The following is a 24736-nucleotide window of genomic DNA, read 5'->3' on the forward strand; positions in this document are numbered from 1 at the left end:
GTCAACACAGACCTCTACACACACTCTTAAGCAAATAATATTTACACACTGACCTGAAGCACAGTAAGTTGGAATTTAGTCCCCTTCTCTGATCGAGGACAGGAAGCTCTTCTTTGTTTGATCCGATCTTGTTTGCCATTTCCATATAGGTTATCAGGAGTATTGATGTTTTCCTTCACAGCTGCCACATCTTGATTCAGACTAGTTATTAAAAAAAAAAAGCAACTCCTATTCAATTTCTCAGAGCAAACACTATGCCATAATTCTCAAAGCCCAATATTTAACCCAAATCAGAATTATCATTGGAAATTCTATGATAGCTAGAATAATTCCATTCTCATGGCAAAATTCTAGACAACTTCCAATTATAAAATAATACATTATGAATTTAAGGAAAATAAATAAGAAATATAATATGTGAGAATATACAAATAGCAAATTGTACACCCATTTAAGGGTGAATTTAATAGTATGTGAATTATATCTCAATAAAGATGTTTTTAAAAATTATGAAACACTGAGATAATATGTATTTATTTGGCAATCACCTGACACTAGTGGGAATGAAAGAAAAACACTGTCAGTGATGGACCTCTGTGGAACCTTTTATCAGAGGATTCTCTTGATCAGCTTTATCTTGTTTGTTTTTTGGGTATATTATTAATTTGTTCAAATAAAACTTCTAAAAACCAATTTTCACTCAAAATATACCTGTTTATGTGAAAAAAATCAATAGGATATATATAGATAGACCAAGTGAGGAAGACAGGAATAGGGCAAGAGAAAGAACAAAAAATGAAAATCCAATGAAGAAAATGTACTAGTGGGTTGTTGGAAGATAGCAGTGGAGTAGGAGTACTCTAAGCTCACCTTGTCCCACAAATACAACCAGATAACTATCAAATAATCCTAAATACACCAGAAAATGACCTGAAGACTGGCAGAGCATACTACACAACTAAAGGTAGAAATGAGGCCACTTCGAAGAAGGTAAAAAGTGCAGAGATGTGGTTGGGGAGTGAAATGGACCATGACCATGGGAGTGGAGAGAATGCACTGGTTGTAGAGAAGGGTGAGACAGACTAACATGCAGGGGAGTGCTTGGCGGAAACAAATTCCATAGCAATTGGCTTGTAAAGCAAGAGGGGCCAAATTTCATGACTACTGGCAACTAGAGGGGCATAAAGTCTGGAGTTTTAAAGGTCACCGGGCTTGGCTAGGATACAGCATGGAGGGCATTATGTTGCTCTTTCAGAGAAGGCAGGCAAACAACCTGTGGTTATACAGCACAGAAACAGTGATATGAAAAGTACCTGGCACATACAGTGGAGAGGGTTGTTTATTTTGGACTACATCCAAGAGAGGCAGTGTTCACGGAGAGAAATCTTCAGGAAAAAAATAACAATACAGTGCCATTTCTCTCCACTGACCCTAAGCATAAGCACAGGGACACCTATAGGAACCAACACAACACCAACACTCGCTTACACCAAGCCCTGTCCCCCATATTCCAGCGGAACCACCCTTCTCATTTTCCAGTGATGCCTTAGCAGTCCCCTCCTCTAGAAAACTGGCCCCAAACCCTGCTCACACCACACCTTCCCACTCAGGAGTTTTGAGGAGCCTCAGTTACAGCAGCAGTGGCAACAGGTCTCATTTCACAAACAGACCAGAGCACACCTAAGTTAAAATGTGCCACATTCAGTCCAGGGACCAGAGATTCCTTGTAATAGGCAAACAAAGCCTCTGTAGGCGACTGACCTAAAGGATACAGCGGCAAAGACAAAACATAAGAGCACATGCAGAACACACTGGAGACACTCCAGGAAGCACCAGGCCTAGGGAAACAGGGGGACACTACATGGCAGGGCACTACAGGATCTCTTCATCATAAGATCATTACCCTAAGGAACAGAAGATGTAGCTTATTTCCTAACACAGAAAATGGGCACAGAAATGTAGGTAAAATGAAAAGACAGAGAAATTTATCCCAAATTAAAGAACAGTACAAGGCCATGTCCAGAGATCTAAGCAAAACAGAAATAAGTAACATGCCCAATAGAGAATTTAAAGTAATGATCACAAAGATACTCACTGGACTCGAGAAAAGAGTGGAAGACATCAGTGAGACCCTTAACACAGAGATAAGGAATAAAATAGCATTGATAAAGGGCTCAATAAACCAAATGAGAAGCATGCTAGATGGAATGAACAGCAGGATGGAAGAAGCAGAGGAACAACTCAGTGACCCAGAAGACAGAATAATGGAAAGTAATCAAGTTGAACAAGAGAGAAAAGAACTATGAAAAATGAAAACAGACTTAGGGAACACAGTGACTCCACCAAATGTAATAGTATTCATATTATAGGAGTCCTAGAAGAAGGAAGACAAAAGAGGGTACAAAATTTACTTGAAAAAATAATAGCTGAAAACTTCCCTGATCTGGGGAAGGTAACAGATATCCAGATGCAGGAGGCACAGGGAACTCCCATCAAAATTAACAAAAGGAGGTCAATACCAAGATATATTGTAATTAAACTGGCAAAATATAGTGATAAAGAAAAAAAATTTTAAAGCAGCAAGGCAAAAGAAGATACCCAAAAGGCTAGAAACCCAAAAAGGCTAGCAGGGGATTTTTCAGCAGAAACTTTGCAAGCCAAAAGTGAGTGGCCTCATATATTCAAACTGCTGAATGGGAAAAATCTGTAGCTAAGAATACTCTATTCAGCAAGGCTATCAATCAGAATAGAAGGAAAGATAAAGAGCTTCCTAGGCAAATAAAAACTAAAGGAGCTCATGACCAAAAAACCAACCCTGTAAGAAATATTTAAGGGGACTTGTTGAGTGGAAAGGAGAGACCAAAAGTGACAGTATAAAAGTAGGAAACAAAAGGAGTAAAAAATAATATTTCTGTCAAAAATCAGACAAGGCATTCACAAAATAAAAGGAAAATTTGTCAAATATGTAAATATGTGAAATATGATAAAATATACCTAAAATGTGGGCAGGAGAGAAGTAAAGAATGGTTCTAATTTTATTTTTTTATTTATTTATTTTTTTAATTTTTTTTTCAACGTTTTTTATTTATTTTTGGGACAGAGAGAGACAGAGCATGAACGGGGGAGGGGCAGAGAGAGGGAGACACAGAATCGGAAACAGGCTCCAGGCTCCGAGCCATCAACCCAGAGCCTGACGCGGGGCTCGAACTCACAGACCGCGAGATCGTGACCTGGCTGAAGTCGGACGCTTAACCGACTGCGCCACCCAGGCGCCCCAAGAATGGTTCTAATTTTAAATAATGATAAAATTAATATAGACAGCTATATGCATAAGAGGTTATATACAAACCTAATGTTAATCATATATCAAAAATCATTAATAAGTATGTAAAGAACAAAGAGAAAAAATCCAAATATATCAATAAGGAAAATCATCAATGATAGAAGAAAATGATCAGAGAAAATCTTCAGAAACCACAAAACAAATAATAAAATGAGAATACATTATCAATAATTACTTTGAATATAAATGGACTAAATGCTCCAATCAAAAGACATCGGCAGCACATATACTAAAAGACATAGGAGGACAGAATGGAAAGAAAGCAAGACAAATCTATATGTGGCTTATAAGAGACCCATTTTAGACCTAAAGACACAAGCAGAATGAAAATGAGGGGGTGGAGAAATGTCTATCATAAAAATGGATGTCAACAGAAAGATGAGGAACAATACTTATATCAGAGAAAATAGACTTTAAAACAAAGACAGTAACAAGAAACAAAGAAGGACACTATATAATCATAAAGGGGATATCCAACAAGAAGTTGTAACAATTCTTAATAACTAGGACACCCATCTTACGAGCAACAAAAGACATAAAACAGTTAATAACAAACATAAAAATCAATAATAATACAATAATAGTTGAGTACTTTAACACCCAACTTACATCAGTGGACAGATCATTTAAACAGAACATCAACAAGAAAACAATGATTTTGAATGCCACGCTGGAACAGCTGGATTTAACAGATACATTCAGAACACTCTATCCGAAACAGCAGAATACATGTTTTTTTAAAGTGCACATGAAACATTCTCCAGAATAGATCACATATTAGATCTCAAAACAAGTCTCACCAAATTGAAGAAGATTTAAGTCATACCATGCATATTTTCAGGCCACAATGCTACAAAACTAGAAGTCAACCACAGGAAAAAAACCTGTAAAGATCACAAATACATGCAGGTTAAATAACATGCTACTAAACAATGAATGGCTCAACCAGGAAATCAAGGAAGAAATAATAGCACATGGAAACAAATGAAAATGAAAACACAAGGTTCCAAAACCTCTGGGAAGGAGCAAAAGCAGTTCTAAGAGGGAAGTTCAAGGCAATTCAGGCCTACCTCAAGAAGCAAAAAAAAAAAAAAAAAAAAAAAAAAAACCTCAAATAAATAACCTAACCTAAACCTAACCTTACACTCAGAGAAGATAGAAAAAGTACAACAAACAAAACCTAAAACCAGCAGAAGGAATGAAATAATAAATATTAGAGCAGAAATAAATGACATAGAAACTAAAGAAACAATAGAAAAAAATCAATGAAACCAGGAACTGGTTCTTTGAAAAAAATTAATAAAATTGGTAGACCTCTAGTTAGACTTCTCAAAAAAAAAAAAAAAGGAGAAAGGACCCAAATAGACAAAATCACAAATAAGGGAGGATAAATAACAGCCAACACTATAGAAATATGAACAATTATAAGAGTGTATTATGAAAATCTATATGCCATCAAACTGGACAATCTAGAAAACATGGATAAATTCATAGAAACATATAAACTCCCCAAATTGAAACATGAAGAAATAGAAAATCTGAACAGATGGATAACCAGCAAAGGAATGGAATCAGTAATCAAAAAACTCCCAACAAACAAACGTCCAGGACCAGATGGCTTCACAGGCAAATTCTACCAAACATTTAAAGATGAGTTATTACTTACTCTTCTCAAACTATTCCAAAAAATAGCAAAGGAAATAAAACTTCCAAATTCATTCTATGAAGCCAGCATTACCCTGATACCAAAACCAGATAAAGACACCATAGAAAAGAGAACCACAGGCCAATATCCCTTATTCCTGCTGAATATACATGCAAAAGTCCTCAACAAAATACTAGCACACTGAATCCAACAATACATTAAAAACATCATCCACCACAATCAAGTGGGACTTATTCCAGGGTTTCAAGAGTGATTCAATATTGGCAAATCATATCAATAAGAGAAAGGATAAGAACCATATGATCATTTCAATAGAGGCAGAAAAAAAACATTTGACAACGTACAACATTGATTCTTGATAAAAACCCTCAACAAAATAGGTTTAGAGGAAACATATCTCAACATAATAAAGGCCATCTACATAAATCCCACAGGCAACATCATACTTAATGGGGAAGAACTGAGATTTTCCTTTAAGGTCAGCAACAAAACAAAGATGTATACTCTTACCATTTTTATTCAACATAGTACTGGAAGTCTTAGCCACAGCAATCAGACAACAACAACAAAAATAAATAAAAGGCATCCAAATTGATAGGAAGAAGTAAAATTTTCACTATTGCAGATGACATGATACAAAATATAGAAAACCCAAAAGACTACACCACAAAACTACTGGAACTGATGAAGAAATGCAGTAAGGTCACAGGATACAAAATCAATATACAGAAATCTGTTCCATTTCTGTACACCAATAATGTAACAGCAGAAAGAGAAATTAAGAAAGCAATCCCATTTACAATTGTACCAAAAATAATAAAATACCTAGGAATAAACCTAACCAAAAAGGTGAAAGATCTGTACTCTGAAAACTATAAAACACTGATGAAAGAAATCCAAGACGACACAATGAAATGGAAAGACATTCCATGCTGAGGAATTAGAAGAATAAATATTGTTAAAATGTCTATACTGCCCAAAGTAATCTACATATTCACTGCAATCCCTATCAAAATACCAACATGTTTTTTCACAGAACCAGAATAAATGATCCTAAAATTTGTATGAAACCACAAAAGACCCTGAAAAGCCAAAGCAATGTTGAAAAAGAAAAGTAAAGCTGGAAGCATCACAATTCCAGACTTCAAGTTATATTACAAACCTGTAGTAATCAAAACAGTACAAAAATAGACACATAGATCAATAGGACAGAACAGAATTCCAGAAACAAACCCACAACTATAGGTCAATGAATCTTCGACAAAGCAGGGAAGAATGTCCAATGGGAAAAGAATGTCTCTTCAACAAATGGTGTTGGGAAAACTGGACAACATGCAAAACAATGAAACTGGATCACTTTCTTACACCATATGCAAGAATAAATTCAAAATGAATTAAAGACCTAAACATGAGACATGAAACCATGAAAATCCTAGAAAAGATCACAGGCAGTATGTTCTTTGACACAGGCTGTAGCGACTTCTTTCTAGGATGTCTCCCGAGGCAACAGAAACAAAAGTAAAAATGAACTATTAGAACTACATCAAAATGAAAAGCTTCTGCATAGCCAAGGAAATAGTCAACAAAACTGATAGACAACCTACTGAATGGGATAAGGCATTTGCAAATGACATATTCAATAAAGGGTTAGTACTAAAAATATATAAAGAACTTACAAAACTCTACACCAAAAAGACAAATAATCCCAATTTAAAAATGGGCAGAAGGAATGACCAAACATTTCTCCAAAGAAGACATTCAGATGGACGACAGACATATGAAGAGATGTTCAATATCAGTTATCATCAGAGAAATGTTATCAAAGCTACAATAAGATACCTCACACCTGCCAGAATGCTTAAAATCAACAACAGAAGAATCAACAAGTGTTGGTAAGGATGTGGAGAAAAAGGAACCCTACTGCACTTTTGGTGAGAATAAAAACTGTTGCAGCCACTGTGGAAAACATTACGGAGGTTCCTCAAAAAGTTAAAAATAGAACTATCCTATGATCCAGCAATTGCACTAAATGGGGATTTACCCAAGGAATACAAAAACACTAATTCAAAGGGATACATGCATACTAATGTTTATTGCAGTATTATTTATAATAGCCAAATTATGGAAGCAGTCCAAGTGTCCATTGATTGATGAAAGGATAAAAAAGAGGTGGTGTATATATATATATACACAATGGAATACTATTCAGCCATAAAAATGAATGAAATCATGCTATTTGCAATGACATGGTAGAGCCAGAAAGTATAATGCTATGCAGAATAAGTTAGAGAATGACAAATACCATATAATTCCACTCATATGTGGAACTGAAGAAAAACAAATGAGCAAAGGGAAAAAAATTTAGAGAGGAGAGAGAGACAAATGAAGAAACAGACTCCTAATTATAAAGAACAAAGTGAGTATCACCAGAGTGGAAGAGGGTGAGGGGAATGGGTTAAATAGGTAATGGGGATTAAGGAGTACACTTGTCATAATAAGCACTGTGAATCATTTGAAGTTGTTGAATCACTATATTGTACAACTGAAACTAATAAAACATTGAATGTTAAAAAAATGAAAAAAAACACATATTTAAAGGAAAAAGGGAAATATGGTATATACATGTTTACACATACCCATGTGTGTACGTACACACACACACACACACAGGAATACTATTTGGCCATAAAAATGTATGGAGTCTTGCTATTTGTAACAACATAAATGGACCCTGAGGACATTATTTTCCTCACTATATTTCTCATGCTAAGTGAAATAAGTCAGAAAGAGAAAGACAAATATCATTTGATCTTAGTTATATGTGGAATTAAAAGAAAAAAAACCAAGCAGACTCATATATACAGAACAGATTAATGATTAATCATTGCCAGAGGTTGTCAGACATGCGAAATTGGGTTGGGCAGAATGGGTGAAGGCAGTCAAAAGATACAAACTTCCAGTTATAAAATAAGTAATTCCTGGGATGTCATGTACATCATGGTGACTACAGCTATTAATATTGTATTATATATTTCAAAGTTGCTAACAGATTAAAGTTCTCATCATAAGAAAAGAAATTCTGTTACTCTGTATGGTGATAGATGTTCACTACACTTACCATGGTGATCATTTTGCAATATATACAAATATCAAATCATTATTATGTTGTATACTTGAAACTAATATAAGTTTGTATGTCAGTTATACCTCAATAAAACAAGTACATAATAAAACACTACAATTCTAGTAAAAAAAAAAAGAATGATGTCAAAATGGTTCAATGTGATTAATTCTAACCAGTTATATTTTGCAGGTTCACATCAATATGAAAGGGCAGCTTTCAGTTTATTTGTGTCAGGGCATGTTTCAGCAGTTTCTTTAATAAGTTTGAAGATATTTCAATAAATAGAAAAATTCCAATAAAGACGTTTGAAAATTAAATGAGAAGATCTGTTAGCAGCAAAAACATATCTTTTGAATTAATTTTTAGGTACTTTCTCTTAGAAGCTACTTATGATATATTCATATAAAGATACAAAAGAAAATATAAAAGTAACTCCTAAAATTTTTCCTATGTCCACGTGAAAAACATTTGCATAAACACGAGTGGTAGAGGAAGATTCATTAATACTGCTCTTAGTTTTTTAATATACAAAGAAATAACAGTAACAAATTACACCTTCAAAAGATAAAAGGGAGGGGTGCCTGGGTGGCTCAGTCAGTTGAGTGTCAGACTTTGGATCAGGTCACGATCTCACAGTTCATGAGTTCGAGCCCCATGTCAGGCTCTGTGCTGACAGCTCAGAGCCTGGAGCCTGCTTCGGATTCTGTGTCTCCCTTTCTCTCTGCCCCTCCTCCGCTTGCACTCTTTCACTCTCTCTCTCTCTCAAAAATAAACATTAATTTAAAAAAAAGATAAAAGGGACATAATTCTAGTCAGTGGGACTATATCATTCACATTTCAAAGTAATCTTAAAACATCAGGTGAGGTTTTGGGACAAGATGGCAGAAATTAAATTCTCTCTGTTCTTCCTCTTAAGTATAACTAAATAATGTGGAAATAATAGAGTGCACAATCAGTTGGGTACTGAAGGATGAAAATTTGAAGGTGGACTAACTAGGGACTCCCAGGACTTGTGGAAAAACAAATCAGTTTGGCTTCTCCCAATTCCCCACCCAGTGACAAGACCAGGCTCAGCATCTCCTGACTCTTAGCTCAAAGGCAAAGGCAGCACAAGCCCAGTAATGTCCTGACCCCCAACCCAGCAGAAGGCAGTTCAGGTGGGCTTTTTCCTCCCCTGGTAACACTGGTGGAAGTTCCACTAGTAGCATGTGGCCTGGAGTTCTGGCCCAGGTCAGCAGCAGTGGGGCTCAGTACTGTCAGATGAACCAAGCAGACCTAACTAGTACTACAAGGACTCTGAAAACTAAATTGTCATTAGAACCACAGCCCACAAAAGTAGACCAGGACCAATGCATCTAAATAGGATAATTGCCTGCTAAAATAGAGTAATGTATTTAAATAGGATCCAGAGTCTCCCAAAATATATCCAAAATGTCCAGAAGACAAATGAAAATTCCTTGTCATACCAAAATCCAGGAAAATCACAATCTGAATGTAAAAAAACAATCAAGAGATGCCAACAACAGGCTGAATTAGATATTGGAATTATCTGACAGGGATTTTAAAGCAGCCATCACCAAAATGCTTCAATGAACAATTACAAATAACCTTGAAGCAAATGCAGAAACAGAAAATCTCATAGAAAAATAGAAGATATTGGGGCGCCTGGGTGGCTCAGTCGGTTAAGTGTCCATCTTCGGCTCAGGTCATGATCTCACAGTTTGTGAGTTAGAGCCCCGCATCAGGCTGTCAGCGCAGAGCCAGCTTTGGATCCTCTGTTCCCTTCTCTCTCTGCCCCTCCCCTGCTCATTCTCTCTCTCTCTCCCAAAAATAAACAAACATTAAAAAAAATTTTTAATAAAAAAATTTTTAAAAAGAAAAATAGAAGATATTAAAAGAGTTAAGTGGAATTCCTAAAAATAAAGCACAAAGGAAGTGACATCACCTAGATGGCAACATAGGTTGTTTCCGACTTGGCTCACAAAAGCAACTATTCAAGAACAATATACCACTGAAAGAATCCTAGAACAAGGGGGTGAAGCTGAGGCAACCTTCTGCACCACAGAGACCACATCAGACTGGATTAAAAGGGTAAGAGAAGTGGCTATACATTGGTCATGCTGCACCTTCCCGAGACCAGCACATGTGAAGAGTTCTCTCCTGAGCCTCCAGTACATCCAGTGGGAAAACAGAACCTGGGGGGAAAACAAGCCCTCCCTCAGCATTGTGGGTTGCTTTATCAGAGCCCCTATTTTGATCTCGCACCACAGGTATTGCAGGGGAATCTGCAGGGCTCCACTGGGAATCCGAGTATGACAGGGAAAGAGGGAGGGGCTTTCAAAGGCCAGCACACGGATCTTGGCAGACCAAATTCATACTTGCAGTGTTCAAGCAGTAATCCCAAACAGTGGTTTTGCTCATCTGCAGAACCAAGTCGGGAATATATTCTGACTAGTAAGATATCATTGTGGTTTTATGTGCATTAGCCTAGTGACTAGTGATGTTGAACATCTTTTCATATACTTGTTGGCCTGTTGTATATCTTGTTTAGAGAAATGTCTATTCAGGTCCTTTGTCCACTTTTTAATTGGGTTATTGATTTTATTGAGTTGTGGGAGTACTTTATATATTCTGGATATTAACCCATTATCAGATATATAGTTTACAAATATTTTTCCCATTCTATAGGTATTCTTTTAACTTTGTTGATGGTTTCTTTTGTTGTGAAGTCTTTTAGTTTATGTAGTCCCACTTGTTTATTTTTTATTTTGTTGCTCATGTTTTAGGTGTCATATCCAGAAAATCACTACCAAGGCCCATGTCTTAGGAGCTTTATTCCTGTGTTTTCTTCTAGGAGTTTCATGGCTTCAGGTCTTACATTTAAGTCTTTAATCCATTTCAAGTTAACTTTTGTGAGTGGTATAAGATATGGATCCAGTTTCATTCTTTTACCTGTGTATATCCAATTACCCCAGCCCCATTTATTGAAAAGATGGTCTTTTCTCCATTGAGTATTCTTGGCTCCCTTGTGACATAATAGTTGACCTGTATATGCTTGGGTTTATTTCTGGGCTCCTGATTGTGCTCCATTGGTCTATTTGTCTGCTTTTATGCCAGTATGATACTGTTTTGATGACTATAACTTTATAGTATAGCTTGAAATCACGAAGTGTGATGCCTCCTGCTTTGTTTTTTCTTTCTTAGGATTTATTTGGCTATTTAGGGTCTTTTCTGGTTCCATATATATTTTAGGAGTGATTTTTCTTCCTCTATGATAAATGCCACTGGAATCTTTACAGGGATTGCACTGAATCTATAGATGGCTTTCAGTAGTACTGACATTTTAACAATACTCACTCTGCTAAGCCATAAACACAGAAGACCTTTTTATTTACTTGTGATTTCTTTGATTTCTTTGACCCATGTCTTGTAGTTTTCAGAGTAGAAATCTTCCCCCTCTTTAAATTTAACACTTAAGTACTTTGTTGTTTTGGATGCTACTGTAAATGGGATTGATACCTTTTATCTCTTTCTTTGCCTGATTTCTCTAGCTAGGACTTTTAGTGTATTGTTGAATAAGAGTGGTGAGAATGGGTACCCTTGTCTTGTTCCTAATATTAGAAGAAAAGTTTTCAACCTTTCATCACTAAGTAAGATGTTAGCTGTGGATTTGTCTTACATGGCCTTTATTATATTGAGATGTGTTCCTTCTAGGTCTAATTTCTTAAGAGTTTTTACTATGATTATTTATGTCAGATGAGTTTTCTGTATCTACTGAGATGATCATATGATTCTTCTCTTTCATTCTATTAATATGATCATATGATTAATTTCTTTCAATCCAATCATTGATTGATTTGCATTTGTTGCACTATCCTTGCATCCCAGAGATACATCTCACTTGATTATAGTATATGATCCTTTTAATGTGCTGTTGAACTCAGTATGCTAGTATATTACTGAGAGTTTTTACATCTATATTAATCAGGGAATAGGCTTATCATTTTAATTTCTAGTAGTATCCTTTTCTGGTTTGGGTATCTGGAAAATGCCAGTGGGGCTTGAACTCATGAACCACAAGATCATGACCTGCGCCGAAATCAAGAGTCTGATGCTAAATCTACCGAGACATCCAGGCAACCCCTTTAATGCAAATATTGTTTCTTTTCTTTTTGTCCTCTAACTTCCATCAGCTTTCTTCACTCTGCTTCACTCTTTTTTAATTTTTGCTACTCTGCTTAATTTCTAATGTCTTATTTCCAAGTCACTAATTCTTTCTTCTGAGTGGTTTAGTTTACTTTAGAAACTCTGTGGAATTCTTCAGTTACATTGTATTTTTCACCACTAAGATTTCTGGAGTTTTTTTAAAAAAATTTTTTAATGTTTATTTATTTTTGAGAGAGAGAGAGAGAGCGAGCAGGGGAGAGGCCGAGAGAGATGGAGACACAGAATGCGAAGCAGGCTCCAGGGTCCAAGCTGTCAGCACAGAGCCTGATGCAGGGCTCAAACTCACAAACTGTGAGCTGAAGTCAGTCACTCAACCAACTGAGCCACCCAGGCACCCCTGTATTTTTTTTTTGATGGTTACTATTTCCTTGTCAAACTTCTCACTCTGTTTATGGATTTTTTCCCCTAATTTTATTTAGTTGTCTGATCTGTGTTTTCTTACAGTTCCTGAAATTTCCTTAAATTGTGAATTCTTTGTCAGTTTAAAGATCTCCATTTCCTGGGGTGCTTGGGTGGCTCAGTCAGTTGAGTGTCCAACTTCGGCTCAGGTCATGGTCTCACAGTCAGTGAGTTCAAGCCCCGTGTCAGGCTCTGTGCTGACAGCTCAGAGCCTGGAGCCTGCTTTGGATTCTGTCTCCCTCTGTCTCTGCCCCTCCCTCACTTAAGCTCTGTTCTCTCTGTCTCTCAAAAATGAATAAACGTTTAAAAATTTTTTTTAAAAGGATCTCCATTTACTTAGTGTCAGTTATTGAAGGTTTATTAGTTTTCCTTAGTTGTTTCATATTTACCTGATTTTTGTAATCCTTAATTCCTTACAATGGTATCTGTACAATTGAGTAATTGGGTTCCTCTTCCAGAGTTCACAGGTTTTCTTTGGCAGAGGCAGTTCTTCACCAGTCAGCTCTGTTTGGATATGTCTGCTAGTAATGTCTTTGTGCAGGGGGCCTGCTATTATGGTCCATTTTGGGGAAGGCAACTGTTCGAGTTCTGAGGACAGGGAAGGGAGGTATGCCAATGGCTGAGAACAGTTGGGTCAGACTTTTGGCTTGGTTCCCTATCCAAGTGAGGTTGCAGGATGGGCTCCATGGTTTCCTGGTCAGGTTTACTAGATGGTCAGGACTGCAGCTCTGAATTAGCATGCCTGACCTGGCAGGGCAGCAGGATGGGAACTGTGGTCTATGTAGCTCACTGTTTAGGGACTCAAATCCAGCCAGAGTGTGCACTGAATTCCCTGGTCAGGCAAGGCCACCAATTTTGCTCTGCAGAGAGGGGAAGCCAGAGGCTATGTGCCCTGTTAAAATGCCATAGGGCTGTTGAATGGCCTATGCAGCTACTGATGTGCTCTAGTTAGCTTCTCTGGTGGGACAGGCTGAAGACTTTATTCAACAATGAGTAGGGCTACAGATCAGATTCTCTGCCTGGACACAGGGGAAGAAGCAGCTCTAAAGTTGATAAAACTCTTTGTTCTAACTCACAAGCCTACCCACACCCCAAGTTCCCTGAACAAACAGAGCTCTTAGCCGTGTTCTGCAAACTATTGGCTCTATTTGCCTGCCTCTTGGCTCAACTGCTGCTGGGCCATATAGTTCCTAGTAGTTGTTGCCACCCTTCTGGTCAGATGGGGTCAGAAGACTTTCCACAGATGGTGGGGCTATGTTTTAGTTCCCTTGCTTGAGTGGGAGGAAGAGAGGCCCCTCCAGGCTACTATCAACTTCCCAGATTCTCTGGTTGGGAGGGACTGGGAACTACCCTCAGCCTTGGCTATGAATCAATCCCCTTTCCCATGCATAGCACAGGAATGTTTTACACTCAGTACTGGCTTTATTCTGGGGGCAATCAACTTTTCCCACTCGCCTCTTGGCTCAAGTGCCACAGGGCCCCACAGCTTCCAGAAGTTGTTGCTAGACCTTCTGTTCCAATGGGGCTGGAAAACACTTTCCACAATGGGTGGTGCTGTGATTCAGCTACTTGCCTGGGTGTGGGCAAAGTGAGCTCTAGAAATATTGCCTTACACCTGTTAGAACAGCCATCATCAAAAAGACAAGATAAAAAATGCTGGCAAGAATGTGGAGAAAAGAGAACTGTTGTGCAGTTAGTGGGGTTGTAAACTGGTACAGCCACTATGAAAAACAGTATGGAAGATCATCAAAAAATTTTTAAAAATGGAACTAGTATATGATTCGGCAATTTGACTTTGGGGAATATATCCCCAAAAAACAAAAACACTAACTCCAAAAGATAATCTGCACCCCTGTGTTCATAGCATTATTTACAATAACCAAGACACAGAACATGGAAACAACCTAACTATCCAGATGGATGAATATATAAAGAAATTGTGGTGTACACACACACACACACACACACACACACACACACAAGAATATTATTCAGCCATAAAAAGGGGAAATCCTACCATTTGCAACAACATCAATGGACTCTGAAGGCATTATGTTAAGTGAAATAAGTCAGAGAGAGAGATAAATGCTGTATAATCTCATAAGTGGAATCTAAAAATAACCAAAAACCAAAATACAACAAAAAAATCCACATAAATTCACAGAAAAAGAGATTAGAGGTTTGCAGAGGCAGAGGGTGAGGGGGGGGGGAAATTGGAAGTTGGTAGTCAAAAGGTACAAATGTCTAGTTATAAAATAAATAAGTACTGGGGGTGTAATGTACAACATGATGACTATCGTTAACACTGTTGTGTGATATATAGAAAAGCTGTTAAGAAAGGAAATCCTGTGAGTTCTCACCACAATGAGAAAAATTTTTCCCTTCTTTCTTTTTTTCTTTTTATTGTATTTATATGAGATGGATGTTATTTGAACCTACTGAGGTAACCATTTCATAATGTAAATGTAAATTAAACCAGCATGGTGTATCCCTTAAACTTATACAGTCAGGTATGTCCACTGTTTCTCCATAAAACTGGAACGAAAGTACAATCATAGAAATAAAAACCTTATTGAATTGGCACAATAGCAGAATGAATAGAACAAAGGAAAAAAATCAGTGAACCTGAAGCGAGATCAATAAAAATTAATCTGAACAATACAGATAAAATATTAATTTACAACTACCAAATAATAACACAATTATATACCTGGTTGTAATTTATTTCTTTAGATTAGCTGGAATTTTACTCTATATTATACTATTCCATTTTTCTTTTTTTTAACCCTTATAAGCTTTTCTTAAGAACAGAATATTATAATAATGAGAACAAGAAAACACAGTCACTAAATTAAAAATCCATATGATCATTAACATAAAAAAGTAAAAATAATACCTACTATTTTTATTGAACATACAAATATAAGAACACAGAAGCTTCTTGAATCAAGATACTCTACACACCTATTGAGTGCAAATACTTCAAAATACTCATTGTTTTCATGGTATTAATTTGAAGATACTCACCTTCTAACTAAATCTGGTTTTAGAAGAGTTGCTTGTTGTTCAACTCCAACTGCCTGGGATATAGGCTGTAAATAGTACAGAAATAAAACTTGTTATAACAGCAGGCTTCAAGCTAAAAATGCAATCTGCTATTATTTCAAAAAACATGGTTTTTACATTTCATATTTTAGTTAACTCACAAACTAGGTAGAATGTCCACATTATGGAATGTTTGATATTACCAAAGACAAAGAAAAATAAAGTGTAGCAGTATTCATATTCATTAAGATTTTCCACTAAAAAAGATAGCATTCTTTTATATACCTTTGTTTGTGTTATTTTTCAATGGAGAACATCAACATTCAGCTTCCAGGCCTGATGGGAAAACCAGTACTAAAAGGGAGAGTTGCTGCCATTTCACAAATAGATGAATAAATGAATCAAACTTTCACTTATTGCATGTTCTGGCTCTTTCTCACTCTCTTTACACTAAACTGCTGACAACTATCCCTTTGAGGTGTTAGTATCAGCAGCTGCAATACTGGCTTCTAGGAGAAAAGCTTAAGCCCTCTAAGAAGGAAAATGCCAACTATGTTGGAAAAAAAATTTTAAACATTTATCTAATCCATCTTATGTACTGCCACTGGTGATAGCCCAGTGACCTTAAAACGCAAATCTACCAAAACTGATGTCTGCCCTACCAAGTTTAAACCATCTATGATAGTTCCCTATAAATAAGGTTAAGTTCCTTTGGATGGCAAAGTCCTCAGTGAACTGGTCCCTGCCACATTCTCTAGACTCCTCTACTTGAAGACACACTGAACTGTAGCTCCTTTGAATGAGTTGGGCTCTTCCATATGCTGTGACTCTACTCATGTTCCTTCATCTTCCTGGTCTATTTCAACTCCTCCTCAGTCCTGTCCATTCTATGGATGGGACTCCTTTATATAAGAAGCTTCTATCACCGTAGGTTCCAGATAGTCCAGCAAAATCGCTTTGGGTACTCTTTAAAAAAAATGTGCCTGGATGGCTCAGTCAATTAAGCGTCAGACTTCGGCTCAGGTAATGATCTCACAATTCGTGAGTTCAAGCCCCACATTGGGTTCTCTACTGTCAGCACAGAGCCTGCTTTGGATCCTCTGTCTCCTTCTCTCTCTGCCCCTCCCCTGATCACTCTCTCTCTCTCTCTCTCAAAAATAAACATTAAGAAATATTTTAAAAATAAAAAACATATACCTTATCTCATATCTTGTTTTCTAAACAATAAGGGATGAAGGTTTCCTAGAGAAATGACCGATTCCAACATTGGGGCAAAGAAAGTACAAGATGAAGCTGGATCATCTTGTTATGCCAAAAAATAAAGAACTGCTCAAAGAATGATGGGAACATATCAAAAATATATAGGAGTCAGCTTGAAGGGGTTCCCACTGTCCAAATATGGGACGATTTGGACATCAAAATAAATAATTATAGTAACTGGAATATAACCCATTCAATAAAATAAAAACACATGAGTTTATACTGATACAAAGTCTTTGCAGCACAAGGCAACTAATAAACACAAGGAATGATGAAATCATAAAATCATCAATGGATGATAAAACAGGTGGGTAAAAGTTACATAGATTCAGAATATCTCCCCACAGATTACTGATTAATTATAAAAGCAACAAAAAGGGTCACTTTATACTAGAAAACCATACAGCATATAGCAAGTGTCACTTTATACTAGAAAACTATACAGTATATAGCAGGCCCCATCTTAAATAAGGAATCAGATTGAACCTCAGCAATAGTGGGACAAACTGACATCACATACCTCCTAATATGATATGATGTGCAAAGAACACATTGCTTATATATAGTATTCCTGACAAAAATGCATCATCTGAATCTGAACAAGAGGAAATTTCAAACAAACTCAAATTGAAGGACATTCTACAAAATAACCAATCTTTAGTCTTCAAAAAAATATCAATGTTATAAAAGACAAAGAAAAGCTGAGGAACTGTTCTAGATTAAAGGAGACAAGAGAGACAACACAAGTAAAGGCAATGCATGATCTTCAATTAGATTTTAAATCAAGGGAGCAAAATTGCCTACATGGACATTAATTGGACAATTGGTGAAATTTTAATGTGGACAATGGTTTAAGTAATAATAATATATTTATATTAAATTCCTTGAATTTTGTCATTGTATTGTGGTTAAAAAATGTCCTTATTCTTATACTGAAATATTTAGGAGTAAAAGGGCATCATATCTGCAACTAGTTCCCCCATGCTTCACAGGGAAAATCATGTGTGCATAAATGGATAGATGGATGGACGAATGGATGGACAGAGTGACCAACCAAATAATAAATCGATGGACCGTCATCCAGCAATGCCTTTTATCATGTCCCTCTTTATCATATATGTTTAATGTCTGACTCCAAGGACTCTGCTATCTTTGTATTCTCAGTTCCTCTTACCACTTACCACAGTGTCTGGCACATTTTAGGCTTCGAATAATGTTTTAAGGCAGAAAGAAATAAGAAAGAAAACACTGACATAAGAAGAAAGGCTGTGCCATAAAAATGTTCATGATCCATTATTACGAATCCTGGACACAAATCCTAAGGAAATAATACAAAGGAAGAAAAAAGTACATAGTATAAAGTTTGTTTCAGAGTAAATATTCAATAAATGATAGATACCTCTGTGTTTTTATTGTGCTATTATACATAATAAAAATTGGCAGCAAATTAGTTGTTCAGGAATAGGGGAAGAGTTAGGTAAATATGAATATTTATTGTACTATTGTGTGGCCAATAAATACTAGAATTGTGAAAGCCAAGTAAAGGCAGGGAAAATCACTTACCAATGAATGAAAAAAGTAGAAAACAAAACTGTATATGTAAATACAACCACTTACACATGTGTCAAAAGCCGGGAATACTATAACAAATATAATCACTGCCATGTCAAGGAAATAGCATTCTAGTGATTTTTCCCAATCTTACTACTTTTTATGATGTTACTACATACATTTTATAATTTAAAACTTTCAAAGGATATCAAATACTAAGTGTACAGGAAAATTGGTATTTTCATAAACCACTGGTGGGATTGTAAACTGGTTAGTCCTTTTTGAAAAGTAATTTAACAATCAATGCATAAGTCTTACAAACATGTAGCAATTACATTTCTAGAAATTTGCCCAATAATTAAAAATGTATACAAAGGAAATAATTAAGAGTAGACAGCATGATTTAGCTACAAGAATGTTCCTCACAACACAGAATATAATTGCAAAGAGCAAAAAATTTATAGACACTTGTTTCCTTTATTTGCTCCATTAAATAAATAATTGTATTTTACATGTTATCAGTGACAGATATATAGGTTATCTTATAAGTGAGAAAAAACTATAAAAGAGTATGTATACTATAGTTACATTAAAATTACATGTATGTTTAAGTATATAAAATGGTCTGGAAGAATATATGACAAGGTGTTAAGCTTATCTATATTCATCTTCTTTGGTAATAAGAAAAAAATAAATTCAACTTTTTACAGATTTATCAACCCTCAAATCTGGTAAACACAGGGCAGGTTTCCATTACTTCAATACACAACATTATGGTCATTTTAGACAAAAGTAAAAATGGAACATTTAATTAAATCTGAAAGACATCTAAAAAAATAGCCCAGCATCTATTTGTATATATTAGTTTTGAAACTCCTCAAAATATTATGAGAGAACTTGATTTGAAGCTATCATATGAAAAGACAGATGAACCGACTATTAGCCATGATTCTGAGGACACAAAGTAGCATTAATAATCCTGTTAATAATTAACACGTGGTTATAAAATATCCCAGATTGCTGTCACAGTAACTATGTCTTGTTTCTCTTTACTTAATCCATATTCTTTGCCTCTAGATTTATGCATCAAGGCACCATGTCAGTGTTCCATCTTGCTGGGTCTCAATATAATTCTTTTAAAATTTCTTTAATACAACCATTTAAGTTGGATACATTTTGTCGGATCTTGTGTGTACAAAAAAGAATTCTGATTGCCAAAGTATTTGCTTTTAGTGTTTTTAAACAGTAATTATGTTAAAGAGCTAAATATCTAACCTATAATTAGAAGCTAATTTAATTTGTCCAGGAAAAAACCTCAGTATGGGTTGACTGACTAGGTTGGAGGAGGAAAAGAAAGTCAAGAAATGGTACTTTGTGCTTATTTCTCAACTAACGCCCACCTTAAAATCCAATGAAAGACAGGCACCAATCCCCTTTCCTAATGAGACTTGATAATTTTGATGTCTGAGACTTTGATAATTTTCTAGTAAAATTCAATAATACTGAAGTACATCTGGACACATGCAGAATGAGGACAAGGCCAAAATGAAAAGCAAAGCTAGGCATGGATTCCATGAGCCATACCATGCTCTCCTCTCTATTTTGACATTTAGAACACTTTCTTACACTTGTTTCTAGGTCTTTCTCACCTGGGATGCTGTGAGCTATTTGAGGGAAAGACCATATCTCTAAAATTTATCACAATATTCCCAGCACCTAACCAACACCTGAAATAGGAATAGATGCTCACTCAGTAATTGTCTTTCACTATTATAATATTCTCATTGCTTTTATTTTTATTATAGCAACAAACCAATCAATATTAAGCATTTATTAAGTGCTAAGCACTTCATATACATTATTTAAACTTACTTAAACCCTTATGACAACTCTGAGCAGTAAGTATTGCTATCTTCATTTTACAAATGAGCAAGCTGAGGCTGTAAGTGATAGAAGCAAAAATTGAGTCAGTAAAAGGAAATTAATGAATAGATAAATAACTCCAGACAGTACTGAGGAGCAGAGACCCCTTGTGCATACCACAGAGGCTTTTCTGTTAAGTTTCGTTAGTTCCTAATCCTTTCTCCTTAACTTCCTTTGTCATTATTTGCCCTCCTCCCACCAGTGATTCTCAGCCCTGGATGCAGTTTATAATCTCAAGGGAAGGAGAAGAGAAGGAGAGAAAGGGAGGAGGGGAGACAGAAAAAGAAAAAGAAAACAAAAAACAAGAAAAGAAACATCTAAAAATTTCATAAACTATCTTGTTGTATTATCAATGCTACAAAACATGTCTCTCCTATGAAGTGCTTTTTATTTTTTAATAACTGCTATTTACTAAGCACTTACTACATGCCAGGCACTTCTTACATATATCTCATCTAAACCTAATGAGCCTGCAAGATAGGCATTTTTTCTGATATGATGAAAATTTTACATCATACAGAGAAGTTGAATAATTGTTCAGTGAAAACCCATGTATCTACCACTCACAGTCTATAGCATTTTAGTATAATTGCATATCACATGTATATCCATCAATCCATCTTATTTTTTACATTTCAAAGTTGCAAATGCAAGACAAGCATTTTAAAATGTCATTTTACAAATGAAAACAATCAGAGCTAAAATAAATACCTTTCCTCAAATCATACAGTAAATAATTCAGAGACACTGTTCAAACTCAGGTCTAACTCAAGATACAAACTGGTTCAAGCCTATATTTATGATGCATATACCTGTTTAACAGTGAAATTTTTGTCTAATTAAAAAAATTATCACTGTGTATGTCCACTTCCATATTTTTACACTTAAAAAGAATGCTTCATCTATAAAGTCATTGTTTAACCAAGCCGAATTCCTGGCCAAGCCAAGATTCCAAGTAATGAAATTTACCATAAAAAAATAAATGATCCAGGGCACCTGGGTGGCTCAGTTGGTTAAACATCAGACTTTGGCTCAGGTCATGATCTCAGGGTTCATGAGTTCGAGCCCTGTGTCAGGCTCTGTGCTGGGAGCTCAGAGCCTAGAGCCTGCTTCGGATTCTGTGTCTCCCTCTCTCTCTGCCCCTCCCCACTTGTGGTGTCTCTCTCTCTCTCTCTCTCTCTCTCTCTCTCTCTCTCTCTCTCTCAAAAATAAACAAACATGAAAAAAAGAAAGAAATGATCCACAGCACATTTCCATGGACAAACTCACGTCAAGACACACAGGCTATTAAACAGGCAAGGAAAAAAAGATGAAAACATACCGGCACCACAAAAACTGACAAACAAGAGTGATAGAAACTAGGAGGAAGTTTTATTAATTATAAGGCAGGTAGAACTAGATTAAAAAAAAAATTTACCTAGGCTTCACTCCAGGGCCTCCCTAGAGAGCACCTCATGAAAGGGAAACTAATTGAAAGTAGACTTATACTTCATACTTTCCCTGTATTATGTGCTGTCAGTTGAGTTATCAAGGGTCTGTACCAACCAGCAAATTGATAAGGCACTGCTCTTGTTGCAGCCCTCCAAGTTTCTACAGCTATTTGGAGGCAGAAACTAACCCTGTTTAAAAAAAAAAAAAACTGAAAGGAGTGAGAATGCATATTGGAGATAAAAAGGAGAGGACTAACTGAACCATTTAGCATTCTGGGAGGTAGAGTCCCTACAAGTAAAACCAAATCAGCAAGGATGCAGAAAGGAAAAATTTTGGCAGGTATACATGTTGAAGACTGCAGTCTTTACCATATTTGATTATTACAAGCATTAGAAAACATACTATGGGGGTAAAAGAAACCATACCTTATTAGCGAACTATAGATAAATGCCTGTTAATAAACAGTGTACATACCCTTGTCCTTAAACTGTATATCTGTGAAATGACTTAATCACCATTCGAAAAGACAACAGAAGTCAAAGAAAATCTGCATGAAGTCAGAGAGTTGGGCAGGGGAGGCCAGATCCTATAGGGATTTCATGCCATTAAGTATTGGTATTTTTACTATGAGTGATATGGGCAATAGAAGGTTTTGGGTAGGGTTTTGAGACATGATATGACTTGCATTTTGAGAGACATAACAAAGGACCATGGGGGAGGGGAAGGAAAAAAAAAGTTAGGGAGGGAGACAAACCATAAGACACTCTTAAAAACTGAGAATAAACTGAAGGTTGATGGGGGTGGGAGGGAGGGGAGGGTGGGTGATGGGCATTGAGGAGGGCACCTGTTGGGATGAGCACTGTGTATTGTATGGAAACCAATTTGACAATAAATTTCATATTTAAAAAAAAATAAATAAAAGGATCATTCTGCTTCTTAGAATGAGAAAAGGGTTATAAAGGAGCAAAGGCAGAAGGAAGGACAACAATTAGGCTACTGTAATCATTCAAGTAAGAGAGATTAGACCATCATGATAATGATGGAAGTGAGAAGTAGTCAGGTTGTAGATATATTTTAAAGGAAAAGCCAAAAGACTTTCTGATGATTTCAAGTGACATATGAGAAAAAGAGAAGAGTAAAAGATAACCACAAATATATGGCTTGAGTAACAAGAAAGAGTTTCCATTTGCTGAGATGGGGACAACTGTGGAAAGAACAGCCTTAGGGCAGTGGTCAGAGGGGAGTATAAAAAAAAGTGTTTGATTTTGGACACATTGAATTTGAAATGCCCATTGTATAATCAAATAGAGATGTTGGATATATACTGAAAGAAGCATGGCAAAAACAAACAAAAACAAAAAATTCTTTCCTAGAACACAAAGTCAAAAGTAAAGTGGGCTGGAAGTATCCATACGAAACACACACACACACACACACACACACACACACACACACACATATTCTGGTCTGTGTGCTGAGAACCCTGGAAACTATAACCCCCAAGTAACACAAAACACAGCCAACATCCATATTTTAGTTTCTAAATTACATTGCCCACTGAAAGGAATTAGGGCTCCATGGAAAAATGACTGATTCCAGAGGAGGGGCAGGGAAAATACAAAATGAGCCTGAAATACCATGCCGTGCCAGAAAATAAAGAAGTACTCAAAAGAATAACAAGAACATGTTGGGGCACCTGGGTGGCTCAGTCGGTTAGGTGATTGACTTTGGCTCAGGTCATGAATACACAGTTTGTGAGTTCGAGCCCCACATCTGGCTCTGTGCTGTTAGCAGAGAGCCTGGAGCTTGCTTTGGATTCTGTGTGTGTCTCTCTCTCTCTGCCCCTCCTCCCCACCCTCAAAAATAAACATTAAATTTTTTTTTAAAAAAAGAATAACAAGGACATGTCAAAAGGACACCACATCTACCTTGAATGGGTGCCTATTAACCAAATCTGGGGTACTTTAACCATCAAAATAAATAATGATAATATTATATCACAACTTAGTAAATAATATAAGGCCCCACTTACACAAATAAATAAATAAATGAGAAGGGACAGCTAATAAACATAAAGAGGAATGATGAAATTAGAATATCAATAGATACATTAACTAGTGGGTGAAAGTTTTGATGATGAAAGGGATACTTACATAGTCTCAAAACAGCTTCCTATAAATAACTCATAAATTATAAAGGGGAAAATGGCAACTTTATAGTGGAGAAGCCTGGCAGGCCCTGCTTGAACCATGTAATAAAAGTTAATATCACAAATTTTGGGACAAACTGGCATGGCTCCTAATATAGAGATGTCACTTACATGGTATTCCTGCCAAAAATCTATGATTTGAATCTAATCATGAGAAAACTTCAAATAAACATAAACTGAAGGATATTCTACAAAAAACTGGCCTGTGCTTTTCAACACTGTCAAGAAAAACAAAGAAAGGCTAAAGAAATGTTCAATATTAAAGCAGACTAAAGAAAAAGACAACTACCCTCCCCACCAAAATTTGACTAGGCACTTCACAAAAGAAGATATTTGAACGTCTAAGAATTACATGAGAAAGTGCACAACATTGTTACTTATCAGAGAAATGCAAGTTAAAAGCACAATATATACTACATCACATCTACCAGAATGGCTAAAATTTAACATACAGGTAATGCTAAGTGGTGATAAGGATGTAAAATAACTGGAACATTCATACATTGCTGGTAGGAATATATTTTTTAATGTTTATTTATTTTTGAAAGAGAGAAAGAG

General features: G+C 36.1%; 1 protein-coding gene across 5 annotated transcripts in view; it reads right to left on the reverse strand.

Annotated features, from left to right (window-relative positions):
- WNK3 (WNK lysine deficient protein kinase 3) overlaps positions 1–24736 on the reverse strand; it is a 165182-nt gene that overhangs the window by 55905 nt on the left and 84541 nt on the right. For all 5 annotated transcript variants that reach the window (XM_058712224.1, XM_058712225.1, XM_058712223.1 and 2 more), the window contains exons 11-12: positions 15787–15851; positions 54–201 (exon numbers count right to left, since the gene is read on the reverse strand). In XM_058712224.1, the coding sequence (XP_058568207.1) occupies positions 54–201; positions 15787–15851 (213 nt within the window). The remainder of the gene's footprint in view (positions 1–53; positions 202–15786; positions 15852–24736) is intronic.

The sequence above is a fragment of the Neofelis nebulosa genome, chromosome X, assembly GCF_028018385.1.
Source record: "Neofelis nebulosa isolate mNeoNeb1 chromosome X, mNeoNeb1.pri, whole genome shotgun sequence".
In the NCBI taxonomy this organism is placed as follows: domain Eukaryota; kingdom Metazoa; phylum Chordata; class Mammalia; order Carnivora; family Felidae; genus Neofelis; species Neofelis nebulosa.